General features: G+C 41.5%; 1 protein-coding gene across 4 annotated transcripts in view; it reads right to left on the reverse strand.

Moving 5' to 3' along the window:
* The window catches only part of USP3 (ubiquitin specific peptidase 3), a 102,586-nt gene that overhangs the window by 37,116 nt on the left and 46,636 nt on the right, over positions 1-18,834 (reverse strand). The window contains exon 1 of one of the 4 annotated variants that reach the window (XM_074837977.1): positions 8,549-8,946. The exons of 1 other annotated variant lie outside the window; for it this stretch is intronic. In XM_074837977.1, coding sequence (XP_074694078.1) covers positions 8,549-8,639 — 91 coding nt within the window. In that variant the 5' untranslated portion in view covers positions 8,640-8,946. Of the gene's footprint in view, positions 1-33; positions 53-5,722; positions 5,745-8,548; positions 8,947-18,834 lie in introns of those variants that run through there. 2 more of the 4 variants (XM_074837978.1, XM_074837981.1) reach the window with 2 other exon arrangements.

An 18,834-nucleotide genomic window follows, 5' to 3' on the forward strand; every position in this document is an offset into this window, starting at 1 on the left:
GAAGAAATAAACAAGCAAGCAAACTACCCTCACCTTACAGCTATGGAAAAAGCCCAGTTATTTCTTCTGCTGTGATCTTTCAGCCAAAACCAGAAAAAATTACATTTTTAGTGAGAAAACAAATAATAAGTCATTAAGTGACAGTGAGTGAACTTAAGAAAACAACTAACGTTTGTGCTCATGCATAATGGTACATGTGGTTTCCTCCTCTTTGTCACTAAATAAAAGCATCGCTCTGTCTCATATAAGAAATTTCACAGATGGTTACAGTGAACCACTCTATTACAATGGAAAACCATATATAATTCAGACATACTAAGCAACTACTGAGTAAGAATATGAAACATGGGTAGGTGAACAATTTTTCATAGAATAAATAGGTCACTGAAGTCCCCAACACATTCCTAACATTGAAGAATGTTTGTCAGAGAACAATGTGATTAACTTCATCTGCATGTAATTCACCTCCCCAGTTACGCTCAGCCACATTGGCTTAAAGTTCGGTATTTTGATTATGCAATCAGAATTCCACACTGAAAAACTTGGCAGTTAAAAAATGCGTGCTTTTTTATTTGCCTATATTCTTAATCCAGTATGGAAAAGCAGACATGCAGGCAAGGAAAACTTCTTTCAACCAGTGTAAACAGACATGTCAGTTCCTGAGGAAGTGGTTAAACGAACTGGGGGCTGAGCCGGGGCGGGGAAGGAGGTGCAAATCCAAAGTCAGACCACCTATAGCAGCAATATACAGAGACATACAGAGCATGCTGTGCTCCTGCTTTTGTTATGGTAAAGAAATAAGGTCACTTACAGCACTACCAATCACACACACAGATGCTTAGCTCTCAGGCTACAGTAGTGCCTTATTTTTCAGTAAGTTAGTCTTTCTACATGTCAAGTCAAACTGTAGGTCAAGAAATGTCAGCAGCTGATCTTCCTGCACAAGTAACACATCAGTAGCAGGCTTATTTTACTGAACAATTGTGGCCAAAAGCATTTTTTAAAAAAAAATATTGCCTCTATTTCTTCTTTACACTCTAAAAAGAACTTCTAGTGGTTTGGCTACCTCGATAACTAATTAGTATCCAAATTTAAATACATACCTACACACATATATACTTATATATTTTAAAATTAAATGCTTTCAGCCCTCACAGGAAAACAGATATTGTTCCTCATTATAGTGGTAACATGCCAAGAAAAAAAAAAAAAAGTTATTCAATCTTTATGTTAGAGTGAGACACACAAATATTCATTTTCAGACAGCAGCCAGAAAAAACACAGCAAAGCCAACAGTGTAATGTAGTTTTTAAACCCTTAGGGAAAGGAATCTTTGAGTCAGTTAGCAATCAATCGCAGGTCAAAATATTCAAGCTGGAAAGAGGAGGGAAAAGAGGGGAAAGACAGCAAGAAGGGTTCTTGGTGTCTTTATATAATCTAGAGATTAATCTATTTATTTGTAGCCCCCACTGTTTCATTCCTATTTCCCCAATACTAGGAAAAGACACATTACTAACCAAAAAAGAAATCAAATGCTCAGTGGACAAAAACATTACCAGATGAAGAACTTATCAACTGAAGGTTAAAAAAAAAAATTTTAAAGGGTCATGGCTATCTTGAGAAAATGCACCTGTATCTTGACACCGACAAGCAGATGCTTACATTCACAAAGAATCCTAAATAACGTACGTATGAGCTACCCTGAAAAATCAGTATCTGCCTGTTTGGTATTGATAAGGACCTCCAACCCCTGCCCCCAAGTCTGACAGTACCATGTCGCTTTAAAATTAAAAAGCTGTCTACTTGCAATATTGGGGGGGCAGGCTAACTTCCAGAAGAATCACCTTCTTTTGCCAGGTTGCCTGTGGGTACTGTGCTTAGATTCAAATGCGTAATAAAATCCGTCACAGAAATTTCATAACTATGTTTACAAGATCCAAAATTACGCAAGATATTCCAAGGGGGGGGTGGGGAACCCAACCACTAGACGACATACCAGTTAAGATTGCCGAGTGGTAAGTGTATTCATCGTGTCACGTACAGTTTAAAACACCCTCTTATAATCAAGGAAATGAATCATTAAGGACACAAAATCCTACAGCGCTCCCATAACAAGGACACCATAAAGCAGTGAATATTTTATCAGATGTAATTCTAATTCACTCTACAGTAAGAACTGTTTCCTCCAACAATCTCAAAATAAAAATCAGAAAAGTCTTAACTAGTTTTCAGATCTAAATTTCTGATGAAGTTGTACTTTCTAACCTCCGTGGATTATTCTAATTAATGGCCTTTAACCACTTTTTACCTAGGTAATGAATGTTTGCTAAAACAGAAAGCAAAGCATAAACAGGTTACTAAATGAAGTGAGTGGTACTTATCAAATGAGAAATGGCTCAAAGTTTAATTTCATTCTAAACCTTGGGTCTGAAACTTCCACCCTACAAACCTCAGTCACAGATGTGACAAAAAAATTAACTAGTCTAACTCTGTCAGCCTTAGCACCTTAGCAACAATCAGAAAAACAAAGAATAATGCATTGATCTTGTTTAACACCTGCACATCTTGAAGGGCTTGGGAAAGGCAGGTGAAAATTATCCTGCTTACATTTAAACCAGCTGTCATGAGATTTGCACTGATCTGTGGATAAATCAAGAGTCTGCCATGCACATGAGTCTCTCCCCTACACATTTGTGTGCCTTATACACCCCATTTCCACAATGCCTCAGACTATCCTGTCTCCTTACCATACAGTACACTTTAAAGAGTCATTTCAAAACACTGATTTTAGTTAATCATTAAATACTTTGGAGCAGTCGGTAGTAAAATTTTTCCTTCACAGTTTATCTTCAAAATCATTATGAAGATTAGGTCAAGTTTCTAAACAAAGACAACGTATTAAATGTCTGACTGACTACTTTCCTCTGAAGCAGTCTTGTTCCTCAGCTAACAGTCAAGTTTTGTGATGGATTGTGATTTTGTTGAGCATAAACACATTTTTGAAAAGAAAATCTAAAAAATATTAATCACATCAATTTAACTTTATTGACTTTTAAAAGATACCAAGTATTTGAAAACAAAGACTCCCCTTTTTTGCAATTAAAAGGAAAATTAGTTCTAGCTTCTAAGACCGAAATTGAGACCCTTACCCCATCTTCTAATAGAATCGGTTCCAAAGCACTATGCTCTATCACACAGGCAAAGGTAACTACTGCCCCCACAGTCAGTAACCGATTCAAATGGAAAAAACAAAACAAAACAAACAGTTTTAAGGAAAACAAGACTGAGTCTAAAAAACCCCAAATATAACAATCTATAAAATCTGCAGTTACTAACAAGCATTCCTGCATTGCAGTGACCCAGAGAAACAGATGAAAGGCTACCCAACTTTGAAATTAAAGTGACTGAATAAAAAAAAGGTAACTTCTTTTTTTACATACTTATTTTGTTATTTTAATTTCAGAATAAAGCTGGTAATTCCCAGGCCAAATTCATTTTTCAGATGTAGTGTGACAAATAACCTTCACACATACAGACCATTAGGCCCACGAGCTTACCCTGAGCCTACATGTAGCTGACTGAACAGAATTTTTCACAGGAAGAAGGTCCTACCTACCCCTCTCCAGTTTTGGTGAGTTCTCTCCTTCTCCTGTATTCTAGTAAGAACAGAAGGAAAGAGGAAATGAGGACCTCCAGTAATAAAAAGGAAAAAGCAAAAGGAGAGACAATTACTCATGGAGATGGAGAAGAAACAGTAACAAGGAGCTGAGATGAAAAGGAAAGCCAAGATGGTTAAAGTCTGTGTACCTGAGCTTTTACAGTGGATTTGTTTGGCACTGACTGCAACAGTCCAATGCCAAAACACACAGTGCGGCAGAATGCTGTTACCTACCCCAATGAAAAGAGAACAGTGTAACTGATTTAACTGAGAAAACAAAAACAAAAACTGATGGGGGAGGCAAACAAAAAAAACCCATCAAAAGCAGTCTGACTCAGTACAGTCATGTTCTTGAAAGTTCTCCTACTCAGCCCAAAACATTTGCTCTCACATATAAAGCATTCAGTGATATTCAGTTATTGTGAACTAACTGAATTTACTAAGTAATTTAGTAAATTACTTCAAACACAGAAAAAAAGTCATTATTTCAGCATGTGGATTTCCACCATAATCATCATTCACTAGGCCTCAAACAGCTTCCTCATGCTCACTTTCTGTACTTTTTATGGTGCCAACGTCATTTGCAAATGCCACAATGTATGTTTCTGACCAACTGTGAAGCTACAGCTCTTATTCAACAGAAGTTAGAATGCAAGAAACAGATGCCAGGCAAATATATTTAGCTTTTGGAGGAAATACCAGTCTACAGCCAGAATTGCTCTTCAATATCAAACAAAATTACGTTATTTAAGAAAAAAATGTATTCAACTGACAGCTGAAAAGCAACAGTTTTAAGCGTACTTCAGAAGTACAATTCCCCTTTAAAAAAAAAAAAAAAAAAACAACAACAAAAAAAACCCCAAAACTAACAACCAAAACACCAAATCTCCATTTGGGCAGACACAATTCTATCTGTCTGCAGTTGTTTTTCTAAAAAAAGAACTCCAAATTATACATTGAACAATCAATGAGTCCACTGAGAACTAATGAATCCTCAACCATGCAGAAAAAAACTTGTAAAAACTCTTCAGACTTGCACAGGTGTGCTTAGAAGATTGCAATCTCATTTAGGCGAGGCATGGCTCCCTGTGGTTTCATGAGTCTATGAAAAGTTGTTGAGAAATACCACATCTGAGCTGTTCCAGAGTACTTTTCATAATTACATGATTTGCACAACAGTGCTGAAGGTGTGGCACATCATACAAATTCAACTGATTTAGTCTGTGACACTTTGCAGTCTTGCCAACGCCTCCAGCTACTCTGCTTCCAACTTCAGCAGAAGTTTCAGAAATTAAAGTGCACGGCAAGACTGCACTCTAATTGGAATTAGCAGACATCTGCATGCAGTATTTCACGTGACAGCACTGATTAAAAGCCATTTTCAGTTTCTGTACAATTTCTACTTTATATATTCATCTCCTCTTAAATGCTCAATTACAACAACAACGAACTGCCTCTGGATCTGCAAAAAGGCATTCTGTGCTCTCTTTTGATAGTCTTAAAGCTCCTCAAAGCAAATGTGTGCTGCTTTCTGCATCGCTTACTGTACAGAGCATGCCTGACTGGATTAAATACTCAGGGGAAAGCATGCCATTTTCTAAACAGGAGTGCTTAAACTCTCAGACTTCCAAACTACACAACAATAACGTAACAGACGTCCTAGAGACACTTAAAAATTAACATATACTTTTTAATTTGGAGCAAAAGCATTCATACTCAGATCAACACACTTGTTGTCAGTGCTTCCTCTTACTGCTTTTTTAGGAGACTTCCTTCATCACAAGACCTCCGTAACAACTTTGTCAGGTAGCTTCAAGGGGAACTGATTTAGGCCAAAAGAGCAATTCAGGCTGGTGCAGGTTCTCCTCTAATCAACTCCTTAACTTCAGTAAAGCTAGCTTCCAAATATCAGAGTCAAATGCAACACGGCTCCATTATACAATGACACAATATACAGTATCAAATAACAACATTCTAAAGTGCCTTGTGAAAGTATTGTTGCAATCAGGAGATTTTTTTGTGGAGAGCCAAGGAAAACATACTTAACCAATATGCATCACTCACTCAGCATGACAATTCCAGCTCCTCAAATCGCAGAAACACAGGGTAATGATAAAAATAGTCATTGGCAGTCTGAACTAAGAACTCGCTCTCCAACCTATTCTGCAATGTTTTGCTATCACTGGCAGGTCACGTGGCTGCCAGAAAGCTTCCTATATCAGTATCTTCACTTACTCTCCCCTTTTCTGGAAAGGTCAGCAGCAACTCCGAACAGGACTGACAACAAGTTCTGAGTCATTTTAACACAACGTGCTTCACGAGAGATGCCTTACTATTACAGACTGCAGAAAATTACCTTCTAAATATTTTTCTCCAACTGAGGCACCACCACCAACAAAGATAACTAAGCCCACAGAACCATAGCAAACAGCATCAGAAGCAATAGAAAATGCATTAAATTTTGAGACGATACTAATTTATACACGGCATTTTCTCCGTTTGATCTTATATTACCAAGTTGCAGCAAAAGCAGCAAATAAGAAACGAGTATTACATATCTTTACAAAAATTAATCTCACTAAAACGAGAATAAACAAGAAAGAGACAGTGCTCTATATACCATTAGGGAGTTAATGTAACAATAATCACATATTACTAGCTGGAACTGAAACAGGGAGGCACTATATTTTACTGTATTAGTAGGAATGCAAAATCCAGTTTCAAAAAGAAGAATTTTCATTTGCTTTAAAGTAACAAGAGCCTGCTGTTTGTTCACTGGAATGCTTTAAATTCAAGGCACCTACCTTCCTCTATAGCCACTTGTTAAGAATTCAATAGTTATCTATGTGAGTACTGTGTGACTTATCTTAATTTTCTCAAAAAGCAGAGCAAGCAGAGACACTCCCCTAGACACGGTATCGTCATCAGTCTATTCAGTTCCCCAAAGTGTTCGGCACCTTCCTCCTGCCTCCCAGCCGTAATAAATCAGTTGACTGCCCAGCAACTGGCTCTCCCTCTAAGTGCCAGTTTGAGAAAAACACCTCTGAACAACAAAGAAAAAACTGTTCTAATCGCTGAACTTCTTTGTTGAGAAGCAGCGTGCCTAACAGGGTCCTGTAGCTGTAAACTGGCTAATTTTTGACATGCGTAAGTTATATTAACACCTGAGCATGTATTTTTAGTTTTGGCAATTTTATCTTTTTTAAGTTGCCTGAAGGGTGGTTCCCTACTGCCATATGCTTCTGGTTGACAAGTCGGCTTACCCTTGATACTCTGAAGATAACAGATGAACCTACAGTTAGACTTCTAGTCGTTAATTTTTTTTCAGTGGAAAAACATTAGGGACAACAGATTTTCCTGTACTCCTCCTTTCCTTCTAATCATTCTCCACATTATTCCCCTGTAAACTGTACTCCCTCTAAAATCAAAAGCATTACAGAGTAAAACAACTGGTTTTGCCAAAGGAAGCAGCAGCACTACCACACCTTGGCTCCAGGAAACTGCAATCAGGGAAGAACTGAAGTAAGCAGCAGCCTTCCCACACGAAAGCACCGATACTGCGAGACAAAGGACAACTAGCTTTCCTTTAAAAAAAAAGGAACACCTTCAAATACATCTAGCCTTTCCGTGCTCCCTGATCGGTCATTCCCGAAAGAGGCTTTCTCTCCGGTGCCCACGGGCACAAGAAGTCACACTGCTTCTCTAAGTGGGGCCTATTTCCCATGTTAAACATACTTGGTTGTGTCTACTGTCATACCGAGCATAACTAAATACATTACAGTTAGAGGAAACAACAACATGTACCAAAAGTGACAGCAATCACCGGAGGTTATCTGTGTAGGAGCGTGCGATGACCCATTAGAACGCTAAATTTAAAACGCCTTGGGCACGGCACCTTTAAAGGGAAAGCCCCTGAACAAACAAGATCATGGGAGGGACAGTACTGAAGACGGGATACATTTCAAAGACGGTAATTTGCATTATTAAATCAGCGAGCTAAGTACTAAAAAAAGATGACCTCTACACCCCTCCCAACCCACACAGCAGAAGGTGAGCGTGACTCCCAGACCCGGCCCCCCCGACCACCTTCACTGAGCTGCTCCTTGGATTGGAGGGGGGGGGCGCAAGCGTCGCCTTCAGCCCCGGCAGTCCGATTAAAACTACACTCTCTAAAGTCCTTTCCAAGATGTCTACTAAAAAAAAAAAAAAAAAAGTAATCTCAGACTGTTTAAAGAACACACTGCCCCCGCAGCAGCCACCGGCTCCTCTCCGCCGCGGTCCCCGCGGCCAGGCTTCCCCTGGGCAGGGCTAACACGCAGCTCCCCGGCAGACAAAAGGAGCCCGGAGCCGCGCTCTCACATTCCGCCGCGCCCGGCGGGGCTGGGGGCGCCGGCCCCCGGCGGAGACAAAGTCCGCTGCCCGCCCCGGGCCGGCCGGCCGCGCTGCCGCGCCGGACAAAGCTGCGCGGGCAAGGCCGGGGCAGGCGCGGGGGCCACCCCCCAACACCCCCCTCGCCCCCGGGACATGTGGCGGCCGGTCCGCGGGGAGCAGGGGGGGTGGAGGAGCAGCGCAGTAGCAACCCCCCCCCCCCCCCCCCCCCCCCCCAGAAAGGGGTCCCGCGGGGCGGCCCCCAGCGGGGTGTGGGGCCGGGGCAGCCTGCCCCTCCGTCCCTCCCTCCCTCCGCCGCGGCCCCAGGCCCTCCCCCGGCCGCGGGGCGCCCTCCCGCCGAGGGGCCGCGAAGCCCCGCGAGGCTCGCGCCGGCCGCGGGGAACAAAGGAGCGGGCGGGCGGCGGCGAGAGGCGCCCGCCCGCCGCGGGAGGGCCGCGGGGCGGCTGGGCCACCTCAGGCCGGGAGGGCCGGCGCAGCCTAGGCCGCGCCGGGCGCACTCACCGCTGCAGCACCAGGAGGAGGGCGAGCCCTGCGGGAACTTGGCCGAGTCGGGTGCGATGCAGACGCTGGAGCCGAGGTGCGGGCACTCCATGGCGGGCGAGACGGCCGGGCGGCTCCTCGCGGCGCTACAGCAACGGCGCCCCGCGCACAACAGCCATCTTAGGGCCAACCTCGCGATCCGCGCGCCGGGCTTTGCGGACAGCCGCCCTCCCGTCCGCGCCCGCCGGCCGGCTCCCCCCGCCTTCTCGCCGGGCTTTCCGAGGAGCCGGGCTTTTCCGAGCAGCCGCCCTCCAGTCCGCCGTTCCACCCGCCGGGCCTTGCGCGCCGCCGCTTCCCGTCCGGGCGAGGCGGGGCGGTGCCGCACCGCGCCTTGCGGGCGGCCGCCGGCTGGAGGCCCGCGCCCCGCCCCGCCGGGCGCGCAGCTGCCCCCCCGCGGGCGGCACCGCGGCGGCCGCCTCGGGAGCGGACACGGGCCCTGTTGGCGTGCGGCCGCGGAACGGCCCTGGCGAGGGCCGGCGGCGTCGCGGAGCTCCGTCCCTCCCATCCCCTACTCCGACACGTTTCCCGGCTCTCCGCCGGGGGTCTCCGCACCGAAGGGCGGTGTCGGGCCCCTGATGGCCTCGCTCGGTGGGGCGTGAGGCACAGCGGGACGCGGCGCCCGCGTGGGCACGGCCGGAGCTGCCTGCAGCGGGCACGGCCCGTCCCACGGCGGGCAGCACCGGGGCCGCGGGGGCTCCCCGGCACTCCTCCCAGCAATGTGTGTGTGGCAGGACGGGTCTGTGTTCGAGCCAGCTGCTCCTTGGGAGGCACAGCCTAGGGCGCGCGCTTACCGCCTGAGCTCTGGCTTAACAGCTCCGGGGTTTACCTTCTCCCTGGAGACAACGGGAAGGCGTAGTAATCTTGGGTCTCTGCTGACTGTCTGCAAGTATCTTTACCTCACTTCTTAAAGAGTTACCTGGCCTCAAATTTAGCCTCTTACTGAATTTCCCACTCTATGACTGTAGCCTTTAAGTTACGTGGTAATAAAAGTACAGATGTTGTATTTTCCAGACAACACAGAGTAGCAATTTTATGGCTCAGTAATTTGCATGCTTACGCTGCATCACTACAAATATTCTATTCAAAATACTCTGTTCCAGTGTAGCAAATAAAGTCCACCACTGTAATACCTGAAAAAGAGGGTTGTTTTTTTTTATCTAAGGAACTGCAACGACTCCTGCATATTAGGAGTTTTAGACCTTTGCTCTTACCATAACTAATGTGAGAAATACAATTTTGCCACTGTTTTTGCTTGTGTGATCTCCATATAGACACAAAAAGCATCTATCTCAATGACATGGCACAGCACTATTTCATATTTCATATTTTAGAAACTGACAGTTCTGTATGGATTTTCAGATGAGATACTTTAAATATTCATACAAAAAATGCCTTGGTGGTCACAAATCTCCTTGGTAGAGATTTTTTGTTCTCTACCCCCTTTGTTCTTTTCCACCCTGTTTAAGAAGGGGAAAAAATTCAGAGCCTGAAAGATCCAATGTTCCACAGCATCAGAAACTACTTTGACTACACTTGGTGGAGTTAGTTTGTATTTCTAGCTGTGTAGTTAAAAGCAGAGTTAGTTCATAGATGTGAATTAAACTGTGAATTAAATGACTGCAAATGTTGTCTTGACACATAAACCATGGAGCTTCCTCACATATCCCCCGACTTTCAAAACTGTCACAGTTGATCAATTAGGTAGGTAACATTCCCAACATAGATCTTACAGGTTCTACAGAAGGCATGTATTTGTATAGTTTTCTAATGAATATTGTATAAATGAAGCAAAAATTAATTGGGAGGACAGAATTTTAAATAGTGTTTCATACAACACAATTTTGATATACATCTAAGAATTACTTGTACAAGTTTAAGGAGCAAAAAGGTGGTCGTGTTAGCATGTTTATATATTAGCCAAAGGGTCCTTTTGTTTCTTCTTCACTCTCTGCCACAAAGCATAATGAAGACATACATTAAATTAAAGCAGCAGTTTGACTGCAGTTGTTTTCTGTCTTTTCTAACCAATGCATACATTTAATTCTCTTGTCATGCTCCACCCATCCTTACACACAAACAACGAGAAACAAACCTCAGTTGGATCTGCCCTTCTAGTTTTCCCCTCCGTAGCAGCGTCAGTTGGCCTTCTCTCGGTAGTATTTTGCAACCAGAGTAACCCAAACAGTCAGTTCTTATCTCACTGTGTGGATTATGTTAGGAGTATATTTAGTCTTTCAGAAGTAAAGAACTGGTTAACAAAGATTAAATATAGTAAAATAAACACGTTTAAATACTTTTAATTATCTACTTTCATTTTAGCACTTCCATTCATGACTTTACAGTTGATATAATATATATGGAGAGAAGAACTAATTCCTTTCCTAAGTAAACAAAACCAGCGTCCGCCTCAAAAGAACAATATGGCCTTACACAGTCACTGGAGTTGAACCCCTGCCAGTATGAACTGTTACTAAAGGCAACGTATTGCAATCAGTAGAGCTGTAATACCTTATATTAGAACAGTTTTTATAAGCATTGCCATGTTGGAACAGTATCTTCTGGCAAGATACTAATAGATCCAACTATGAGTAAAAAGTCAATAGGAGATGACCATCTTTTTTCCCCAAGTCCCTCGTGAGTTTAACAGAGTAACAGTCTGAATGGGGTAGCAGATAGGAAGGAGTGTTACTATTTTTCAGAGGGGGGGGGGGGGGGGGGCAGGGGGCACGTGGTGTGTTGAAGGGCTAGTAGTAACTTTAAGAGAAGGTGAAGATGAAAAGGCATGATTCATTGCAGCAAAACTGTAATTAACGTAGTGGACTATGGAAGAAAGACATCCTCAAAAATGTCTAGAGATGTAAAGCCTATGTACTGCTTTCTCTTAGAATTCTTTTTTAGTCCAGAAGGCTGCAAACTTGCAGACTTCTCAAAGAAAAAAAAAACCATGACTTTGGCTTATTTTAAGAGGCCTTTGACCATCATCTATTAACTTTATTTTAAGATGCGACTATTCAACTTGCAATAATGCACACAAAGAAAAAAGTCCTTTCTCCCCTGCTGCGGAGTTATTAAGATCCCCAGAACAAAAGAACAAAAGGTGCTTGGAATCGCAAGGAGGTTGGGAGGGACTGCATAACTCTGCTAAAGCACAGCATTTCCTAGAATGACAGACACCAGTTGTAAGTTCTCTGGGCAGCATTTAGCTGTGAAAAATCTACTAAATAAAAAGGTGTCAGCTTACCAAGATAGGCCCTTCATCTTCCATCCCTGATGTTTCACATTTAGGAGCCAAAACCATCCACACCTTGTTCCTTTGCAGAATAACAATGGCGTTCTATTCCTCCTTTCATTTGTGGGTTGACAGCCATTCAGTAAAACTCTTTAAACACTGTAATTTTGCCCAAATATTTCCATGTTTCTTCATTTTAGTTGCCATGCTCACAGCGTATGTGGTAGCCTTTAAATTTTTTATCTCTGGTTGCCAAGATAAATACTTAAGAAAGGATGATTCAATCTGTTAGGGAGTCATGATGCATGGCAGTTATCACATATGTGAGGATGCATAAGGACAATTTAGAAGAGCAGTAAGTGTATTTGTAATGCAGCCTCTTTGCCTACTGAAAAATAATTGATCAATAATGCAACTCTATGAGCACTCGGATCTCAAAAGCATTACTACAACAAGGGTAGTTTTAAGTGGCTTGCAGGGAGGTGTACATGTTGAATGCAGAGGAAAAGTGGAGTAGAAGCTCTAGGTATAATTTTCCTTTTCAGTTTGCTTTTTCAGTAAGATTTCTTGAGTACAGATCACTTGATTTGAAACTGGAGTCCCATCTCTTACTCCAATCCTTCCTCCGATCAGAGTAATTTAAATGATAGCTAAGGTAAATCCTACAGGCATGCTCATAACGTGTGCAATCAGTGCAGAACAGGAGCCTGTGAATTAGTATTATATATTAGAAATTTCTATTTAATATAGCACATCATTGCTCTACTACAACAGAGATAGTCCACCCAACATCCTTTTGTGGGATATATGTTATATGTAGTCATCCATCTATGCTATAGGCTCCATCTGAGAGTATCTGATCTTGGAATTTGGCCCTGAATCTTGTATATATACTAACAATTTACAGTGCAGAAGTTTGCCTGGAGGGTTCCTTAGTTCTGCTGTATTTCTCAGAAATAAAATCTGTGGTCTTAAATATTTGAAAACATTACCTTGTCTCCCTTGTGTATGTATTATGTGATGCAGTAGCAGACTTTTTCATGTGATTGTGGCTTCCTTCAAAATCACTAGATGAACATCACTCAATGGATCAAGTGAAGCAGATTGTTGTCCTAGATGACTTCCTCATTTGCTGTAGAAATTGGAGAGTGTGGAATGAAGAAGGGACAATGCTGGAGGAGTGGAATGAATGCTAACCTGAAGAACTAGAATCTAATTCAGTCTTTGCCAAACAATTCTTGCATGCTACCTAGCAAGTTATTTAAACCATTTTTTTTACTAAGTTGACCTGTTTGCTTAAGTTAAAAGTCTAACCTCCTCAACCACAGCTGAGGAAGAGAGACCAGCTCTGTTCAGACCACACATGTTAGAGTCTTACTATCTTTATGGCTAAACATCCATCCTCTATTTCTAGATTAAATGCATAAAGATAGAAAGAATATCATCTCCCATGTTTCTTCTTTTCTAAGTGGTAAACACAGAATGTGTGAAATGAGACTGGCAGAGCCCTGAACACTCAACTGAAAAGGATATTAGCAAGCCTTTTGCTCTGAACACATAAAGCAGTAAACACTCTGAAAACACTACATGTCAATCCAGACCTAGTAGAAACTTGATAGACTGGGCTTTCACCTCTTATTTCCCAAAGGTGTAAAAGTGAAACATTCATATATGATGGCGATAGCAATGGAGACTACACAGAAACCCACCACAAGGAAATTAATTCTTTAGACAGTGCGGTTGCAACTCTGAGGCAGACAACTGGCATGGAAAATATCAACAGAAAGCATAAGAATATAGGTAAGTTCTAATACAGGGTCTCAGCTTAATAAAACCTTTACTAGCGGCTGGCCTAGCAGCTCTGTGAGTCATATGCCATCTCTGCAGCAGACAGAAGCTTAGCTGCGTGCATCAGTGTATGAAAGTACACTACAGCACATTAAATACCACACACACATTTCTAGCAGCATGTTGTCTCACTAACAAATGTGCACATCCTCTGAAAATAAAGGTCACATGCCTTCCCCAGTGTTTAATTACAACATCACAAGCAACTCCCTTTACAAGGTTCAAGATTCTTCTTTACAAGGTTCAAGATTCTTCTTTAAAAGGCAAGATGCCCAAGATGAAGGACAAAAATTTAAAACTAGGCAAATGCCCAGAACAAGCATCTGTGACAGTATTTAAAGCATAAGATAAAAGTGTGTAAATAGGCATGACTTCCTTCATGACACTTCTGTACACATACCTTGAGGGGGCGGTGTGACACAAAGTATTGTGCAAAGGTACCAGGTAGTGCCAAAGGACAGACGTGTTCTTCATTCCCCTCTGATTACACCTTCACTGTAAGAAACTACCTGAACTTCTACTTCTGTAGGATTAATGGTTCTCCCCAGTGCTAACTTTCTTAATGAGTTGCTTCTTGTGGAGAATAACGTTGACTATAGCAGTACAATTGTATTGGGCTGATACAGATTCCATCAGAATAGAAGATTGTGCTTTTTTTCAGTCTAATACAGGTATGTATCTGAGGTCTACAGAGAAACTGTGTTTCCTAAAACACAGAAAAGAAGGAAACTGGCCAAAGAAATTGCATACTATCAACAGGATCCATATGGGCTGGATTGTGTACAAACATGCACACACATACACATGGGTGTTTTCCTTGTGTGTATGTCCCTATGTATGTTCCTCTAGAAGGATGTTCCTTCACACAGTCAGAACTCTGGGTCAGATTCCCCAGGTGGTATACGCTGGAGTTGTTCTATTAAAGTGAGTTCAGACCAGCTGAGAAGCTGCCTTTGTGTGTTTCTTTCAAATGAAATCAACAGGTGGCTTCACTCTCCTTTAAGCCCAGGAGTCAGTGGGACAAAGGCACAATTTGGTAACGTGCTACTGTCAGAAAAAAACATGTCCTTTTCCACAGCATCTTCTGGGCCTTGACAACAACTTGGTATTCCATGAAGTCTGCTGTAACAGATTTGATTTTCCCATTGCTGAGCATGCCTGCAAAATCCAGTGGACATTTTGGAAAGAGTACTTTGAGGTGATCCAGTCCTCTAGACTGGACACTCCTCTGCAGGAACCAAACAGTACATTAGTATTAAAAGCTCTCCAAAATAATCTTGTCATTTGCAACACAGTGTTAAGAATGCTAAATGGGAATGCAAAAAGTGGGAGATCTGCTTCAGCCTGTCTCCCAGAGGAGTGGGTTGAAATCCCGAGGATGTGGCTCTAGTTCACTGTATTCTGAGAGCTGTAGCTGGGGAAAAGAGAGCAGCAGTAGAAAGAAGAGAGTAGTGCAAAGACAAGCAAAGAGCTGTAGTCTTTTTACCAGAATTCCCATTTTCGACAAAAATAACAGATATCAGTATGATCTAGTGCTTTGATTTCTGAAAGCCTATGCTAGTTTTACATCACTTTTCCAAGGATTTCAGAAGCATCTCATTGAACAAAGGCAACTCTTTAACTCTGATCCAAAATTTGCCTTGTCTGCACTATCACAGCCTGGTCACAATGCAAAGTATAAAGGTGAATGTGACTATTCTGTGTGGTGGTTTTTTTGAACAAACCAAGGGAGATGTGAAAAATAAATGATACAAATAAACTGAACGGTTTTAAAATTCTCCACATTGTTTTCTTAAGGTGTTATTTGTACAGATGAAGGGTTATTTTTAATTCATGCTTTAAACAAATGCCTGGAAGTTCTCATATATCTGGCAGCTTTCAACACCAGCTTTATCAATCGTTATACTGTCCTCCCAAGTCTGTTCAATAATGCAAGTTCATCAGGGTGACATCCAGCAGTATTATTTCATGTCACTGGCATCTAGATTTTACTGTAATCAGTTATCTAAATTTTATATTCTATTATTTCCAAATGCAGTCTTGCATTTGGAACTACAGGTATATTTTTAAAAAAAATAATAGGCAGCTCAGTTTACATACTGTGCCAGAGCACACAGAAGAACTCCCCAGCATCCTATTGAAAAAAAAAACTAGTACTACTTATTTGCCTGGAAAATGTGATAGCTGGAACCAGCCTATCTGCCTAAGGAAGGGGAAATTGTTGAAAAGCACTTGAGTAATTCCAGAACCTACAACTCACTAGTGCTGTTTCTTATGTCATATGGGGCAAAACTATAGATGTTTGTAAGCCACAAACACTGAATGTTGAAATGACACACAGTTTTCAATTTCACCACTATGATTAGCTTGTTAACAAATCTAAAGAAAACAGACAATAATCCAGTCACAAAAATTAAAAGAAGAATTACTCTGATGATAATCTGGGAGGATTGGGAAAAGAGTGAGATGGCACAGAACTATACTATTTCAGATAAAATTCAGGAATCAGAATGTGAAATCTATGTGTCTGTGAAAAGAACATGTAAAGAAAATATTGTAAAATAAGTATTTAATTTCTAAAGTCCCACTCCAAACACTTAAAAATGGTATGATGGGAAAGTCCCAGGATGAACTGGGTGAACTAATACGACTTTTTTCACCTCTAACATCTGTTATTCTATCTATACATATATATTTATCTGTAGAATATTACTACAGTGAAAGTATCATATATATCTGTGAACTGTAACTGTACACAAACAATATCACTTTTCCCTTTACATTAAACAAGACTGTTGATAGCCAAAATACTCTACAAGCTATTTTTGCTTCTTTGTTTGCTGCAAGCTACAAAGGCATCCCACCTGTCTCTCTGCTGCATGTACTTGCTTCTAGTTCTGTACAAAGAATTTTGTACTATACTGCATACATATGAGATCTTGGTTCTACTTTACTGATCACAAAGAACTGTAAATATTAACACAAAAGATGACAGTGTCTCAGAGCATTTTGATTCTGAAGTGTTTTGACTCCAAAGCAAAGTATCCCTGGGAAAAACTTGCCATTGTACACAAAGACAGTATATACACTTCACTGATAACTGAGTTGAAGGAGACTTGTGTTAGCTCACAAATGGCAGCATTTTATCCTGTTTGGAGATCAGCTCATTACCAGGGAAATAGGAATTTTCTTGCCATGTCACTAGGATTATATTATTTGTTATTATGTTATTCAGGCTCAGTTATTCACAATGTTGGGTAGCAATCTTAATTGTGAAAAAGGAGACCGTTGGTCCAGATTTCCTTTCCTCACTCCCTTCACATCTGCTAATTCAAGGACTGAACACAGCCTTCAGAATTTTTTCTGCTTTAGCTGGAACTTGAAACTGAGATGGTGAAGTAGAGTGAGAGGGAGCTATTCAGCTTGTTCAGAAACAAGAAGCCACCAGGACACCCTATGAGCAGTACTGGATCTTTCGAACCAGTCTTGCTAAGCTCTAAACACCAAACTGATTTCCTCATTATAACCAAATGTGAAGGTGCCAATGGCTATTCAGCACTATAATCAAAGAGCTTCTATGAACTGCTGACACAGATAGCCCTGAATTTCAAAGAACAGAGATGCAGCTGACTCTTCTGTGATTTTGACTTGCTTCACACTAAAGGTCAACACTTAAATATATTTTTAATCATTTAAATGGATGCATTTTGTAGATGGGGAGGATCAGGAAGTTCATACATAGCATGATACAATTCACACTCAAGAAAACTATCTGAAGACTATTTTACAGAATTTTAAATCTGGAATGCCTATTATTTTTTTCACTCAAGAGTCTTGTACAGTTAGACTCAATATAACTAAGGCAACTATTTAAAAATATCTACAGGCCTACAATACTATTTCTCTACCTGTTAGACTCTAGAATTTACCCAGGCTGATGTCTGTAATACCTGTGTGGCCAGGAATTTATGGTGCACCACGAAAAATGATTTATTGGCATTCCCTCAGGAAGTGCTTAGTAACTCATCCACGCTCACATAATGCAACCATCCCCAATTCACTGTGACCCTGTGCCACGTTAACATGCGTTTCTGTATGTTCTGCGATCTGTGTGTCTAAAAGAATCTAAGGTGACACATAACTGCAGAAAAACCTTTCATTACTATAATTCCCTTTTGTTAAAAGTGTGCCTTAATAGCAGGGACCAGAATAGATGTTCCAGTCAGTAAATGAGTAAGCTTGGTGAGAACTGCTGCATTTTGTGGTCCCTCCTTGCCCCATCACTAGCCACTTAAAGATAGTTAAGCAACAGCTGCACAACTACATTCTGGTGTCTTCACTGATTCATGTATCCCTATCAACATCATTCTGTATTTCATCTGAACCACTTCCCACAGTTCAAACATACAAGCCATGTAAAATAGGCTAAAAGCAGATGACTAATCACCATCTATCCCTACTGCATGTTAACACAATTTTGTAAAGTAGCAAACAGCTGGAAAAATGATGCAGGGATCTCATCATAGTGATCCTTTCATTAAATTATTATTGTTTCAGCAGAAGATCACTTTGAATGTTCCATCATGTTCTAAAAATTACTGAAGCCTAAGCAATATGAGACTTCACTGCTGTACAGTCTCTATCCTAAGCACTGTGTTTAAAGCAGGTAGAGACTGCCAGGCCTGCATTTAGAGCATAATGAGATTTTACTCTTGTAAACATGACTGAGTATCCAAGTCCAAGAAATCATTAAACTTGTGTGGTGTGTAGTGTAGTTTAAAAAAAGGGCTTTTAATTCAGGACACCCAATTCACCTTTGTCTTACTTAATGCCAATTCATGCAAGCCCAAGGGAAAATGGCAGGCTCAACATCTTTCAGGTACATAAGGGCCAAAACTTTGAAGTACAGGTTAATCAAGACATGCTTGCCAAAGGTAGGATAATTTTCTTTTGATGGGTAAATGTAACAGCTGTAGTAGATCAAAAGGCTGATCTAAATAGCTAGAGCATTTAGGTACTCATAAGCACGACAAGTAATCATGAATCTTGACCCCAGATTCAGGGCTTAAGCTTTACACCATTGCTATCAGTATTTCTGCATGAAGGTAAAGCTTCTCATTACAGTCTTCCTCTGAGGAAACAGAGGTTAACAAGCCTGACTTCTCATTAC

This window comes from Strix aluco, chromosome 12, assembly GCF_031877795.1.
Source record: "Strix aluco isolate bStrAlu1 chromosome 12, bStrAlu1.hap1, whole genome shotgun sequence".
NCBI classification, from domain to species: domain Eukaryota; kingdom Metazoa; phylum Chordata; class Aves; order Strigiformes; family Strigidae; genus Strix; species Strix aluco.